Genomic DNA, 16,059 nt, shown 5'->3' with positions numbered 1-16,059 from the left:
CACTATAATAGCAGGGCTCGAAATTGCGACAATTTTGGTCGCATATGCTCGCGAAATATTACCTATGCGACTTCAAAATATATTTGGGAGCATTTGTGCGCCTGCATATAATTGTTGTAGTGCGACCCGTTTTCATTTCTGAATAAAACGTTAACAGTATATGTGCCTTCTGTGTGCTGAATGCAGATTTTAGATAGGTTAATATTAGCTGTCAATCACTCAGTCAGGTGACAGAGCTAACTACCGTGGGCAAATGTAAATGTAAAGGGGTGAAGAAGAGGGAAAATGAAAGAACACTTTCATCATAATAGCGCTGATGATAGTGATCATGTGGTGAATGTTGATCCACCAGCCGAAAAGAAGGCGTACAGTTTTCGGAGAGAGTGGTTGAAAGACTTCGAGTGGCTCCGCAATGAAAATGGCTCTATGCATTGCATTCACTGTAAAATCTGTAGATTCGCCACTGAATCTACACATTTTAAGCGTGAGAGCTTGGTCAAACACGGTGAGAGTGCCAAACACAAGAAATGCAGGGACAAGTGTGTTGCAAAATGTTCGGTATCATCAGGTTCGATCGTTAAGGCTTTTAATCGCCAGGATGCTGCCAGCCGTTCCATGCAATTGGCAGAATGTAAAATTTAACACCGCAAACACCATCGCCAAAGAAGCCTTTACTAAATTTAAACCCATGTTGCAGCTCATGAAAAAGAACGGTATTGCAATGAACATGACATATGCAAATGACAAGTCATGTGCCAATATCATCAGCGTAATAGCAGATACCATCCGTGAGAACACTGCAGTTAAAGTATCGTCAGCCCAGTACATCATTCATGATCGATGGAGACACTGACCTGTCTGTCAAGGAGTGCGTTATTGTGTATGTCCGCATCCTGCTTGAAGGACATCCCACAAACATCCTCGTCGGGCATGTTGAGGTGGAACATGCTAATGCTGATGGTGAGTTGTTGTTTTTTTCTTCTCTATTCTAATTAACACATTATAGCCTATTTAGTATTGTAAGTTATTGTGTATATATATATATATATATATATATATATATATATATACACACATACATACATACAGTGAGGTCAATAAGTATTTGATCACCCTGTGATTTTGCAAGTTCTCTTACTTAGAAATCATGGGGGTCTACAATTTTCAGCATAGGTGCATTTCCACTGTGTGAGACAGAATCTAAAAAAAAAAATCTGGAAATTACATTGTATGATTTTTTTAACTATTTATTTGTGAATTACTGTGTCAAACAAGTATTTGATCACTCGCTTATCAGCCAGATTTCTGACCATCAAAGACCTGTTATTTTGCTTTTAAATAGTCCAGCTACACTCTGCTCATGATTCTAAATTAGTAGCACTTGTTTGAGGTCCTTAGATGTCATAAAGACACCTGTGCACCCCACAATCAGCCAAAGTCTAAGTAGCAACATGGGCAAAACCAAAGAGTTGTCAAAAGACAAGAGACAAAATTGTAGACCTTCACAAAGCTGGAAAGGGCTACGGGGCAATTGCCAAGCAGCTTGGTGAAAAAAGAACAACTGTTGGAACAATTGTCAGAAAATGGAAGAGGCTAATGATGACTGTCAATGTCCCTCGGACTGAGGCCCCACGGAAGATCTGTCCTCGTGGGGTATCAGTGATACTAAGAATGGTGAAGAATCAGCCCAGAACTACACGGGAGGAGCTGGTCAATGCCGTGAAGAGAGCTGGAACCATTGTTTCCAAGGCTACTATCAGTAATACAACAAGACGTCATGGTTTAAAATGTTGTAAGTTCCCCTGCTTAAGACAGCCCATGTCCAGGCCCGTCTGAAGTTTGCCAGGGACCATCTGGATGATGGTCAGATGAGATCATTATTGGGATGATGGTCCTGTGGTCAGATGAGACCAAGATGGAACTTTTTGGTCTTAACTCCATTCGCCGTGTTTGGAGGAAGAAGAATATTGAGTTTCATCCCAATAATACCATACCTACAGTGAAGCATGGGCTGGAATCATCATGCTCTGGGGGTGTTTTTCAGCACAGGGGACAGGACGACTGCACTGTATTAAGGAGAGGATGAACGGGGCCATGTATTGTGACATATTGGGCAAAATCCTCCTTCCCTCAGTCAGAGCATTAAAGATGGGTCGTGGCTGGGTCTTCCAACATGACAATGACTCAAAGCACACTGCCAGGAAAACCAAGGAGTGGCTCCGTAAGAAGCATATCAAGGTTCTGGAGTGGCCTAGCCAGTCTCCAGACCTAAATCCAATAGAAAATCTTTGGAGGGAGCTGAAACTCCGTGTTGCTCAGTGACAGCCCCGAAACCTGACAGATCTAGAGAAGATCTGTATCTGCAGGAGGGCCAAAATGCCTCCTGCAGTGAGTGCAAACCTGGTGAAGAACTACAGGAACCGTTTAACCTCTGTAATTGTTAACAAAGGCTTCTGTACCAAATATTAAATTTTTTTGACTCAAGTGATCAAATACTTATTTGACACAGTAATTCACAAATAAATTGTTAAAAAATCATACAATATTAGAACATGCCAACATGCCACTATAATTATAGACCCCTCCATGATTTCTAAGAGAACTTGCAAAATCACAGGGTGATCAAATACTTATTGACCTCACTGTATGTATGGCAGTGTATTAGTCTACTATATTATTTCACCTGTATTAAGTTATTTAGTGTCTTACTGAATGTGTTTGTTGTTGTTTTTTTCTATTTTAATTGGATTTGTTTGTTAAATTGAATTGTTAAAGTGTTAATGTTGTTAGACCTGTTTAAACATGTAACTATTGGGAAATAATTAAGGAATTTATGCAGCAACCAAGTCAGCATTTGCTGGTCTCGGGGAGTCATGCCACAGCTGGATGCAGAAGACAGTGGCTATGGGAGCTGATGGAGCAGCTGTGAATCTTGGGAAGAAGGGAGGTGTTTCAGTGAAACTCCAAGAGGAGGCAGGAAAGCACATCATCCCATTTCACTGCATGCCTCATAGGTGAGCTGATAATGGTTATTAATTCACAGATTAACAAAACGCTAAGGCTCTCTGTCTTGATAGAAAACTAAATTGTCAGATTTGTACTCTATTTGTACATTATTTTAGATTGGAGCTTGCCCTACTCTCTGCTCAGAAGGATTCACCTTGGGTAGGCAATGTGTACAACCTGCTCCACTTAATTTGGAAAACCTATCACTTCAGCTCTAAATCCTGAAGGGAGTTAAAATGCCTTGGAGTCGAACTGGGTGTATCAGTGAACAATCCAAGTGGTGTCAAGGGGACAAGATGGTTGCCACATGTATCCAGGGCATTGGATGTGCTCCTGAAGCAAGAGAAGAAGGAGGGGACCTTGGAAGATTCTGGGCAGTACACAGGTGTATATGCTCATATGGACCACCTAGCTGCATCATCAACAAATGCTGATGTAGCTGGCAGAGCAAAGCATGTCATTGTAAAGTATGGGTGGAAATGTTCATGGCCTTTGAAACTGTGTGGAACTTTACCTGCTCTGTCAAACCTGTATAAATAATTACCTGCATAGTGCTATGTCTTACATGTATGGATATTGCTCCTGTAAAGTGAGGAAAGGGAAGGTATAATTTTATTGTTCTTCTTTGTAGATCAAAGAGACCATGGAGGATGGCTCATTTCTGGCTTTCTGCCATTTCTTGGCAGATTTTTATTCTGCCATCAGTAAATACAGCTTGTTACTTCAAAGAAATCAAAGAAATGATGTGATCCTTCCCCAGGTAAGCTTTACCTTGTGATGAAATAATCAATTACACCATTATTTGAGATTTCAGTTCCTTACTATGTTATAAGTAGAACAAAGTTATGTCTAGATGGAATCACATTAACAGGCAGCCAGCAGCTTGAGGAAACTTATCCTCAACATTGAGGCAATGGCTGTGAGGCCATGTTCAAGTGGCAAGCTGGCTTCCTTCCATGCAGCCATGAAAAGGCAGAGAGATGCTAGGGAGCAAGAGCAGGAGCAGGAAATGCAGTCTCAATTTATGTTTCGGGTTCAATTAAACATTCAGTTGATGGTCATACAGGAAAGTTACTGATCATTTTAATTTGTGCCATGAATGTAGGTGTCTTGTGCAGACAGGATGTAGCATGAACTCTAATGTTTGTAGCGTAGTGTAGTGAAATTATATATGAAATCTAACAGCATTTAGAATGATTTCATTAATTTGCAATTTATACTCTTCATTCTAATTTGTCAAGGGAGTTCCTTTGAGGAAAGGAGAGGCAGGGAATATGGCTAAGGATGGACCAATCAGTCAAACTGCTCCCAGACTTCAGAAGCAGATAGAGACCACTGTTGCTGCAATAGTTAAACAGCTCCGTCTTCGATTCAGCAGCTTACTTAGTATGTTATTAATTAGGATGGCAAACATAATATGTAAATTACATACTTTTAAAAACCAAAATAATTCAATTATTCATCATAAAACTGATTATTTAAAAATATTATAATAGAAACATCTTTTTATGGCTTTTTTAGGTCAGGAGGAACATGGAACAGACACTGCAGCAACCAAAGCAGTCAAATGTTTTCAAGTATTCAACCATGATGTTTGGCCGGAGACCGCAGAGAAGTTGGTTGATTATGGTATAGAGGAGGTCACCTTCCTGTTGGACCATTTTCAATATGTACTGGAAAGGTAATTCATTGTTAATATTTAAAATACAGACTTCCGATTGTTTGTGTTAAAAGCTTTAATATTAAAAAACCAACCAGTTACAGTTGGTTTGTATTTCATTAAAGAACGGCTGTGACCGTGCCCTTGCTGTGGAGAAGTTCCAGACCTTGAAAACCCTAGTGTTCATGTCCTTCAAAGACAAGAGTTACCACGGGTTATGGGAAGTCCTTCTGACCAAGGAACCCTATTGCTCTGATTTACAGGTAATCTAAGTGAATTAATGTCACAGTAGTTAGATGATCATTGTATTTTAGACTAATTACTTCTATCCTTACAATAAAATTTGTATTATTTTTATTTTAGAACATCCTTCATCTAGTAAGGATCATGTTAGTCCTTCCTGTGTCATCAGCGCAGTGTGAGAGGGGGTTCTCTGTCCAAAAGCGCATAAAGTCTGACATTAGATCCTCATTACACCCCAACACTGTTGAAGATCTGATTCGAATAAGCGTTGAGGGTCCTCCTTTGGAAGCGTTTGATGCCTCAGCCTCAGTGAAGAGATGGATGGAGGAGGGACAGAGAGCCAGAAGACCAAATTTCAAATCCTGGCCAGCTTTAGTGATTGTTGCTGCTGTTGCTGGTGTTGATTGGTGTTTTTTTTTTAATTAAAGAAATCTGTTAATATACAATTTGTAGTTGTGGTTCTCATTCATTTTTGGTGAATGCTCCTAAATTTTTGCTTGTGCTCCTAACTTTCTGAAGTTGGGAGCACCAGTGCTACCAAGTAAAAAAGTTAATTTTGAGCCCTGCTATAATATATATAATACTAATCAAAGTGTTTCTGTTATTATAGTTGCAGTGGACCAGGACTGAATGGTTGTGAGCCGAAAGGGTACAGCAGTTTATGTGTTGTTTTTTTTCTAAATCAAAGTTCACTTGCTGAATATCCTGTTTCACTCAGAAATATGTTACAATATAGAAGTAAAATGGCTTGTGAATGTGGTTTAATTTGATTATTTGAAGCTCCAGTGAGTCGTTTTTTTTTTAATGAAAGTAAATGACCTGATATCCTCTCTAGGTCTCACATGCCTGTAGTGGCGGCTGGCATTGTCGGAGGCATGTTGCTGATTATGGTCCTCCTCCTTTTCATCTTCGTCATCTTCCGCCGACGACACATCCGTCGAAAGAGGACCTTACGCCGCCTGCTTCAGGAGAGAGAGGTAAGCCACAAAAATGTACTACAGGTCAAACATCATGTATGAAACCCCTATTTAATTATATTTACATTATTTTGCAGCTGGTCGAACCGCTGACTCCCAGTGGGGAAGCACCCAACCAGGCTCTCCTTCGTATCCTAAAGGAAACAGAACTGAAGAAAATAAAAGTCCTTGGATCTGGAGCATTTGGCACTGTCTTTAAGGTACTTTTAGGAATGCAAAGCACACTAAAGTAATTTAACAGGCCTAAAAAAGCCTTAAACTAAAACTGTTAAAACTTTTTTGGTAATTGAAATAAAGTTGAAATATAAGATAAAAAACTAATGGAAACTAACTGAAATAAAATAAGTTTAGGTTGAAGTGCAAAAATGACTAAAACTAAAATAAAAATAAGTGAATGCTAAATAATAAAGTATAATAAAAATGACAGAAACACAAAATTACTAAAACTTAATCTAAATTTAAAATATAAACAATATAAAAAATAAGCTAATTCAAAATATTAAATACTACAATTCTATTTATACTACAGGGCGGTTAAATGCTTAAATCTGATTGGCTGATGAACTTTCTAAGGTGTGCATTATTTTCAGGGAAAATGACCACATTACATGTCTATATCACTTGATTTCAGTTATTATAAAGGTCCTTACAGCCTAAAACAGCAAAATAACCAAACCCACAATGACACTGGCCAAACAAACAAATAAATACATGAAACAATATGATAAAAACTACACATTATTTACATGTTTTTGCCACAAAATTACGTTTTATTATGTACAGAAAGCACATGCTCTATTTCTCCCGCTTTGCATCGTGGCTGCATCACCACCTCAAGTGTGCAATAGTTTCTAAGAATTCAACAGCCCGTTGTCAATTATTCCTTACATAAATAATACTATATCACTTACTATGATATATAATGTCAATTCCCAACAATTAAAGATGCAAATATCTTTTTACATTTTTCATACATCAAGATGAGAGTGCAATTTTGAAGAAAAAAGTAATCTTTCATGAATAAATAAAATTGCTCCACCTCCAAAACTTTACTGTTTTATCTGGAAATATGTGAAAGAAGAACAGAAGCAAACTTCAAATTCCTCAATCAACATGGAAGTTTAAGAAATATTTCAGAATAGAAATAATTCTCTATTCTGTTTTTCTTCTAGGGTTTGTGGATCCCAGAGGGTGAGGATGTGAAAATCCCTGTTGCTATCAAAGTTTTGAGAGAGGTTGCATCTCCTAAAGCCAACAAAGAGATTTTGGATGTAGGTATCATGTCATTTTTACTAATGATTAGCTAATGTCCCGTGTTAAAACTTGTATTTTGGTGTTTCAGGAGGCCTATGTAATGGCCGGTGTGGATCATCCTCACGTTTGTCGTCTGTTGGGAATATGCCTCACGTCCAACGTCCAACTCATAACCCAGATCATGCCTTACGGCTGCCTCCTGGATTATGTACGGGAGAATAAAGACAATATCGGCTCACAGACTCTGTTAAACTGGTGTGTGCAGATCGCTAAGGTGAGTTCAAAGTTGATTATGTTCTCCTCTATCAATATTTTTGTCTTTTTTAGTCTTTTTTTGGTACACAATTTATCAAGTTATTTAAAGCCTAGAAAATAACTCCACATATCAATCCTTAGATGCATGAACATGTTTGCTCTTTAAAAATTTGTATCATTTAAAAGTTTGGGATTATAATCTTATAATAATATTTTGGGGAGAAGTCTCTTATGCTCACCTAGAATGCATTTATTAAATGCATATTTATATTTAAAATATATTTAAAATTTTAATTTATTCCTGTAATGCAAAGCTGAATTTTCAGCATCATTACTTCAGCCTCCAGTATCACATGATCCTTTAGAAATCATTCTAATATGCTGATTTGCTCCTAAGAAACATTTCTGATTATTATTCATGTTGAAAACAGTTGTGCCGTTTAATATTTTTGTGGAAACCATCATACCTTTTTTTTTCAGAACTCTTTGATAAACAAAGTTTAAAAGAATATTTATTTGAAAAAGAGTATTAAACATTAAGTATAAATTCCCTAACCAAAATCATACTGACCTTAAACATTTGAATGGCAGTGTATAAATCTTGCATAAACCTCGTACATTTAAATAAGCACATAAATAAATATTTATGTGTTAAATATTATGTATAAATAAATAAACCCCGCTCCTGCTCCCACAACACTCTCATAAATAAATTCACTGCATTTCTTCTTGAAAACAACAAGATAGCAATTCTGAAAGTGCTGAGTCTCTTGGAAACAGCTGATTGGGCGCACACAGCATTCATTGACATCTATGCACGCACTTGTCAACAGGGAATGAACTACTTGGAGGAGCGTCACCTGGTCCATCGTGATTTAGCAGCCAGGAATGTGCTGGTGAAGACTCCTAACCATGTGAAGATCACTGACTTTGGTCTGGCCAGACTTCTGGGTGCAGATGAGAAAGAATACCAGTCTGATGGAGGCAAAGTAGGTCACGCATGAGCAATCCACTGATTTAAAATGATCAACTGTAAAAGAAATACATTGAAATGCACTCCCTCATGTACATATTTGTTGATATTTACAAGAAAGCTGACTTATTTTAGCTGCCTTTGCTCATTTTTAGGTGCCTATAAAGTGGATGGCACTGGAGTCAATTCGTCACTGGACGTACACTCATCAAAGTGATGTTTGGAGTTACGGTAAGTGCTCATCATTCCATATTATTTAATTAATAATTAGCATAGAAGAATAATTCGAATAGATGAGTGTGTCAAGTAATCATGGATGGGAATAGTTCGCTTAAAAATGTAAATTTGCTTAAGACTTACTCATCAATGGATGTGAATGGGTGCCATCAGAATGAGAGTCCAAACAGCTGATAAAAACATCACAATAATCCACAAGTAATCCACACAACTGAAGTATATCAATTAACATCTTGTGAAGCAAAAAGCTGCACGCTTGTAAGAAACAAATCCATCATTAAGACACTTTTTAACTTTAAACTGTTGCTTGTGACTGAAATACTAGTCCATAATCCATAATAACACTTTCCCTGGTGAAAAAGTAAAAAAAAAAAGTCCAGAAAGGTCCCTACTGATACAACTTTTTCACTGTTGAAAGCTTTATTATGGATTGTGGACTAGTATTTCAGTCGGAAGCAACCATTTGAAGTTAAAGTGTCTCAATGATGGATTTGTTTCTTACAGGCGTGCAGCTTTTTGTTTGTTTTTTTAAGTTAAAAATGTCAAATTGTTTGGATCACTTGTGGATTATTATGATGTTTTTATCTCATTCTGACTGCACCCAATCACCATAGAGGATCCATTGGTGAGAAAGTGATGTAATGCTAATTAAATTTGATGAAGAAACAAACTCATCTGCTGTACATATCAGATGGCCTTAGTAAAGTCTGCATTAACACAGATTAAAAAAAGATGTGAAAAAGTTTATGATAGTTTATGATATTAATCACAATAACAAATTTAACCTTATTGTAAAGTGTTAATTTATATATTTACTTAACGTCTTCAGGGGTCACTGTGTGGGAGCTGATGACATTTGGATCCAAACCATATGATGGAATCCCAGCCAGAGAGATTGCAGATATTCTGGAGAAGGGAGAGCGTTTGCCACAGCCGTCCATCTGCACTATAGACGTCTATATGATCATGGTCAAATGTGAGTGCTAAAGAGGAGAACACAACAGAAAATCATAATTCAAAGGGGATATAATAGTAGCTATAATGTATCTTATGGCTTATTATGCATTACATAAACATTTCAGATGAATATAAGAAAAACAAAGACGTGAAATATATAGATTTGTAGACAACATAATAGCGTAATCCATAACATCAGTTGAAATGACCAGAGATAAATTTCTATCTACATCTAGGCTGGATGATTGACGGTGACAGCAGACCTCACTTCCGCGAACTTGTGGCAGAGTTTTCAAAAATGGCCCGAGATCCATCTCGCTACCTTGTCATTCAGGTATTAATTCATTTTAGGCCTTTTAGGAATGAAAAATAAAATCACCTTGAACCTTGATATTATTTTTGCAAAAAAAAAAAAAAAAAAACACTAAAAGTAGGTCTTCAACTTTAAATATGAAGCAGTACAATTTGTATATATATAAATAATGCATTGATTTTATTTTGTATTTTAATTTGGCATTATACACAGGGAGATGATCACATGTACCAGCCCAGCCCAACAGATTCAAAGTTCTGCATGTCATGGATCAGTACAGAAGATATGGATGGTGTGGTAGATGCGGAGGAATATCTGCTGCCCAACAAACGATTTTTCAACCAATCACAACAACCTCCAACGCCTCAGTATCACAATGCAGCAGTCAGTATCTCATTTTATGGAACAATATCATTTATAATGTTATTAGCCAAGTACACTTCATCTGACATGATTTATTGACCTTCTGTGTATTGTTTTAAGGACAACTACACAAATGGAGTGATGCTACGCTACATTACAGACCCCACGCTTAAAGACCTCATGTTGCCAGGTACTACCATAAATTACTCTTATGCTTGTCATTTTGTTTAATAAGCTATAAATATAATTTATTAAAACCTGAGTCAGAATAAATCAGTTTTATTTTAGTCTTATTTATGTATTGTTATGGTATTTTTTAAATATATTTTAATTTTATATTATTTATTGTGTGTGTGTGTATATATAAATCAATATGAGTATAATAAAAACATAAAATCAATAATATTTTAATGTTTTTTGTTAACAAATTATACTACATGAAAAGACCTACAAATATAAATATAAAGAAATAAATAAATTATACATTTTTTCTTCATTTTCATATATATAAAAACATATCATTTTTTTATATAATAAACAGCATATTGTATGTTTTCAATTTAGTTTAATTTTTTTAATTAAAAAATATGTCTATATAGTTTTCATACATTTTTCAGTTTTAGTAATTTTATTACAACTTAATCTTATTTCATGTAAATTCTCATCTATTTATTTTTTTACATTTGTATTAAATTTTATTTCTGAAATGACAGTTACTGAAAATAATTTAAATAGTTTTTTTTTATTATTAGTTAACAATAACAGTGCTGGTACAAACTGTCACACTTACCAAATATTGTTTATATCTGCAACCCACAATTATTTATTTTCATCATTTTTTAGTTTGCTTTTAAAATTCTGATTTGATCACAGGAATAAATTACATATTGGAATATATTCTGATAGTAAGCCATTATTTAAAATTATTATTGCAATAATATTTCACAATATTACTATTTTTACTGTTGATGAAATAAATGCAGCCTTGGAAACACATGAGATTTATTTTAAAAACAAACTAATTAAAAAAAAAAAAATCATGTTCTAGTGTTTTATCATAGCCACATTTTATCTTCTCTTTCCCACAGAGTACATTAACCAGGATGTAACCCCAACAAGCAATATGATAAACCCAAACTACGAGGGCCCAACCCATGGACAGACAGAAAATGGATACATAGACACATACAACTGTAAACCTGATGGGCCGGAGTACTTAAACACCTCCTGCGCTACTCTACCACGCTCCCTGTGTGCCAACCTCGACAACCCGGATTACCAGCAGAACTTCCTGCCCTCGTCCACCACTGACGTTCTTTTCCTCCCCACAACGGAGAACTTACACTACCTGGGGCTCAGCACAGCCATGCAGTCTCACGTACGTTAAATCAACGGGACGAAATTATTAAATTGCACTGCTTGAACTTCTGGGAGTCGCACACGACACGTGTTAGTGCTGCAGTCACGTTAAGACAATGAGGACGTCAGTCCGGATACGCTTGAAGGCAACTGCCATAATTACCTTGTTCTTGAAACGGGGGTGTGACCGTGAGACATGAAGCTGTGAGTAATGTGTTGAATGTCAAGCTAGAGCACATTTCAGTATTTCTGTATGGTATGGGTAATCGTTCATGCTTTTTTTGGATGGTGTCGTCTGATGTAGCTTAATTTATTGATCCAAAACTTAATTGAGCAATTAATAGTTCATAATGTTAGTAGTGTAGTTAGTAGCCTTGGGTAGTATTTGTAACGCATAAATAAGTGCAGCATGTGATAATCACATGACCTGTTTTAATAACTGCTTGCCTTGGAAAAGTCGACATGAAACGCCTCTTGCAACCACCATTTTACTTCTGCCACATACAGCGTTCAAAACGTTTGGGGTTAGTTTGTATTAATTATTATTATTTATTATAAATGACTATTTATTAAAAATTTAAGTAACGCAACTTTTTATCTCACACTTTATAGACTTTTTTCTCATAATTCTGAGTTCTGAGTTTATATCTCACAATTCTGGCTTTTCTCTAAATTCTGGGTTTATTTCACGCAATTCTGGTTTTCTTTTTTGCCACGAAATAAAAAAGGTAATTTTGATATTTCATTTCGTAATTAACCCTTCGCCAAGACCTGCCCCCTTAAAGGCGAAGTTCACTTCCAAAATGAACATTTCCTGACATTTTACTTACCCCCGTGTCATCCAAGATGTTCATGTCTTTCTTTCTTCAGTCGAAAAGAAATGAAGGTTTTTGAGGAAAACATTCCAAGATTTTTCTCCACATAGTGGACATATGGTGGCCAACGAGTTGAAGGTCCAAACTGCAGCTTCAAAGGCCGCTACATGATCCCAGCTAAGGAATAACAGTCTTAATCAGCGAAACAATCTGTCATTTTCTAAAAGAAATAATACTTTTTTAACCGCAAATGCTCGTCTTGCACTAGCTCAACCTCATGCATTACGTAGTCATGCATGCATGAAGTAGGCAGAAAAACCGACCCTGTGTTTTCAAAACACCTTTTAAATAAAAAGGGTAAAACAACAATGTTGGACGATTTTGAAGTTGGAGGACAAAATGAGATTGAATTTTCCGCTCTACCCCATGTTTTTTACCCAAAGAACACAGATGAAAAACTAACCGCGCATGACTTTTTCAAGTTGATTACTAGGGCTGTTCCATTCTGACATTTTTGGAATCGAGTCAGATTCTGATTCCTGCTTCTGGAATCGATTCCTCACTGTTGTTTTTGATTCTTTGTTTTTGATTCGTAGAAAGAAGCCTTCTCTTAATATAAAGCTTAATTTGTAAAAATTCTGATACGTTTCTATAGCTCTGACAGTACGCTTTCCCAATAAAACAACTGTTAGTTTCAGTTGATATAATTCCATCAGTGTAATCTATCTGCTAGTAGCCAAGCTTCATGATATATTTATTTATATTATAATTATATTTTTTTAGCTTGTAAACTGTTACGGACAAATTATATGGGTTTACATGTAACATAGTTGACCATTTTGACTCAAAATTGTTAGTGCCGGGCCTTGTCTGGACAACTAAATGTTATTTCCTTGATCAGGGAGATCTTAAATTATATTTATTTGAATAAAAATCATTAAAATATTATCATAGATAACCATAGATACGTTTTTTGAACTGAAAACGGCTCTGAATGAGGAGTCGATTCCCAACGTCTCTGAATCTATTATTTTTGGAATCGATTTCCTAGCCTTAGTGATTACATAATGCGTGAAGTCGTGGACACTATTGCAGAGCTAGTGCAAGAAGAGCATTTGTGTTTAAAAAAGTATTTACGTTTTTCTAGATAAGGCCCTTATTCCTCAAGTGGGATTGTGTAGAGCCCTTTGAAGCTGCATTGAAACCTGCAATTTGGACCATAAACCTATTAACCACCATTGAAGTCCACTATATGGAGAAAAATCCTGGAATGTTTTCCTCAAAATAAAAAACTTCACTTCTTTGCGACTGAAGAAAGAAAAACATGATCATCTTGGATGACATAGGGGTGAGTAAAATTATCAGAAAATGTTCATTCTGGAAGTGAACTTCTCCTTTAATTAATGTTAACGTTACGTTAATAAATGTCAGACAAGCTTTGGCGCTCTCAAGCCAAATATTAAGTTCTCAAGCAGAGAAAAATACATCGCGGTGAAAAGAGGAAATGGTCAACGCGCTGACAGACAAGACATAAGACATTACTTGACCTATAAAACAAAGTCTCAGCTTTCAAATTGGTTATTTGAACGAAATTCAAACAATAAATACCGTGTTGTGGCTTTTTAATGTGTTTTGACAGATCGCTGTTGCGCTATGGTTGCGCCTCAGTTCAAGCAGGACGTTAGCCGATCATTTCTTCCACTTTATTGTTATATACCACGAAATAAACATGAATGAACACTATAAATTATTTTGTTTCAATCGCGGAAAGACGTTAATACCATGTCAATACATACCATTTTTCAAGTTCAAATCCACCGACGTAAATCCACTTCTCCTGTCTGGATTGTTTGTCGGAAAAAAATGGCGGATTCTGCGTTATGATTGGTCAGACTCCCTGTCAATCAAACTCCATAAACAAAGTCGCAATTAACTTTCCTGTTTTTTTTATTATTATCTATATTAGATTAAAAGTGACAGCAAAAACATTTATGATGTTACAAAATATTTCTATTTCAAATAAATGCTGTTCTTTTGAACTTTCTATTCAAAGAATGTGAAAAAAAGATGCGGTTTCCACAAAAACATCAATGTTTTCAACATTAATAATAATTAGAAATGTTTCTTGAGCTGAATGATTTACTGAAGGATCGTGTGACACTTAAGATGCTGATAATTCCGTTTTGATCACAGGAATAATTTACATTTTAAAGTATATATTAAAATAGCAAACTATATTGCAATAAAATTATTGTTTTTATTGTACTGTTCAAATAAAGGCAGCATTTGTGAGCATTAGAAACTTTATTCAAAAAGATTCAAATCATTTTACCAACCCCAAACTTTTGAACAGTGAAATAGAATATTCAAGCAAAATAATTTATACCAGAAAGGAATCAGAAGGTTGGAAGGGAGGAACTCTTGATGACTGATCTTGCCATCTACCATATTGGTTGAAAAGGAAAGTTGCTTTAGAGACAAAGCAAGTTATCACAGTTTGATGAAAGATGACTAAAACAGGCATTTTTTCTATTTGGAATAACTTGCACCACTAATTCATGCAAATATGTGTGCAGTGTGTGCATTAAGAATGTAAATAATACAAATATTCAAGCACAGAGTGAAAATCTCATACCGTATTGACTGCCTGAATAACAACAGAAACATTTGTTAATAGAACAGTGTGCACTGTATGTATGTCATTATGTCTATGACGCATAAAATCCACAAACACAATGTGTACTTTGTACATAAAAGCTACCCGTGGTCATACAAACAGACCCTTTAACCCTGGACTGCACTTAATGGACCAACAAATTAATTTTTCAACTGACCGTCCACATTTGGTTTAAATAATTTAACAACTGTTATATTAATTTAAAGAAACACTGTTGAGCTAAAAGCTTTTTTGTTGTTAAAAGGCTCTAATACTTTCTCATTCTGCTTTAAATGGCTGAGTTAACAAATCGAACTGCTTGTTTTCTGTCCCCTGCGACACATTTACCCAAGTGGTGCACTTATAAGACAACCTACTTTTAAATTTCAGGAAAAAACAGCCATTATGATATTTGAACTCTGCAGGATCCTATTAATATTGAATACTTACTTAAAAATTTGTTGGCCACATCCACTTCATTGCCTAGAAAGAAGTCTTAAAATGTAAGTTTTGACTGTGAAACCTGTTCTACTTCACTGTGAGATGTCATGTAGATGTTCGCATTTAGTATGTAAATGTACTTAATGTAGCACAACCTCCTGAGATCTACTGTATTACGCACCTGTGAATGTCAGTTTTAGGATTTTTAGATTTAAAACGTGGTTTAAATCTGTATGGACACTTTGTTACGTTGCAGTGTTATTAAAATGTGTTGAAATGTGAAAATGAAGTCTTGTGATGTGGAGCCAATGCCATAAATGTCTTTTATGTGTTAAAAAACAGCCACCGGCACATCAATAATGCACAATGGACCCTTTTCATAGACTGCGACGATGCATTTCTGAAGTTGATAACATCTTACAAAGTTTATAACACTATACTTGGTAGAAGTGGGTCGAATCTGTGGGTAGAAGTGTTGAATCATTTCCGTGTATTATCATCACGCCAAAAACAGTGAACTTAAAACAATCGCCTTGACTTGTTCCAGTCG

General features: G+C 35.9%; 1 protein-coding gene across 1 annotated transcript in view; it reads left to right on the top strand.

Moving 5' to 3' along the window:
• Window positions 1-15,992, top strand: part of LOC141300780 (melanoma receptor tyrosine-protein kinase-like) — a 40,258-nt gene extending 24,266 nt beyond the window's left edge. The window contains exons 16-27 of the mRNA XM_073831075.1: window positions 5,520-5,558; window positions 5,745-5,886; window positions 5,964-6,086; window positions 7,059-7,157; window positions 7,229-7,414; window positions 8,229-8,384; window positions 8,524-8,599; window positions 9,435-9,581; window positions 9,799-9,896; window positions 10,089-10,259; window positions 10,359-10,428; window positions 11,327-15,992. Coding sequence (XP_073687176.1) covers window positions 5,520-5,558; window positions 5,745-5,886; window positions 5,964-6,086; window positions 7,059-7,157; window positions 7,229-7,414; window positions 8,229-8,384; window positions 8,524-8,599; window positions 9,435-9,581; window positions 9,799-9,896; window positions 10,089-10,259; window positions 10,359-10,428; window positions 11,327-11,625 — 1,606 coding nt within the window. The 3' untranslated portion in view covers window positions 11,626-15,992. The remainder of the gene's footprint in view (window positions 1-5,519; window positions 5,559-5,744; window positions 5,887-5,963; window positions 6,087-7,058; window positions 7,158-7,228; window positions 7,415-8,228; window positions 8,385-8,523; window positions 8,600-9,434; window positions 9,582-9,798; window positions 9,897-10,088; window positions 10,260-10,358; window positions 10,429-11,326) is intronic.
• Window positions 15,993-16,059: the final 67 nt, after the last annotated feature.

This window comes from Garra rufa, chromosome 24 (genome assembly GCF_049309525.1).
Source record: "Garra rufa chromosome 24, GarRuf1.0, whole genome shotgun sequence".
In the NCBI taxonomy this organism is placed as follows: Eukaryota; Metazoa; Chordata; class Actinopteri; order Cypriniformes; family Cyprinidae; genus Garra; species Garra rufa.
This window is presented reverse-complemented; position numbering and strand designations above follow the sequence as displayed.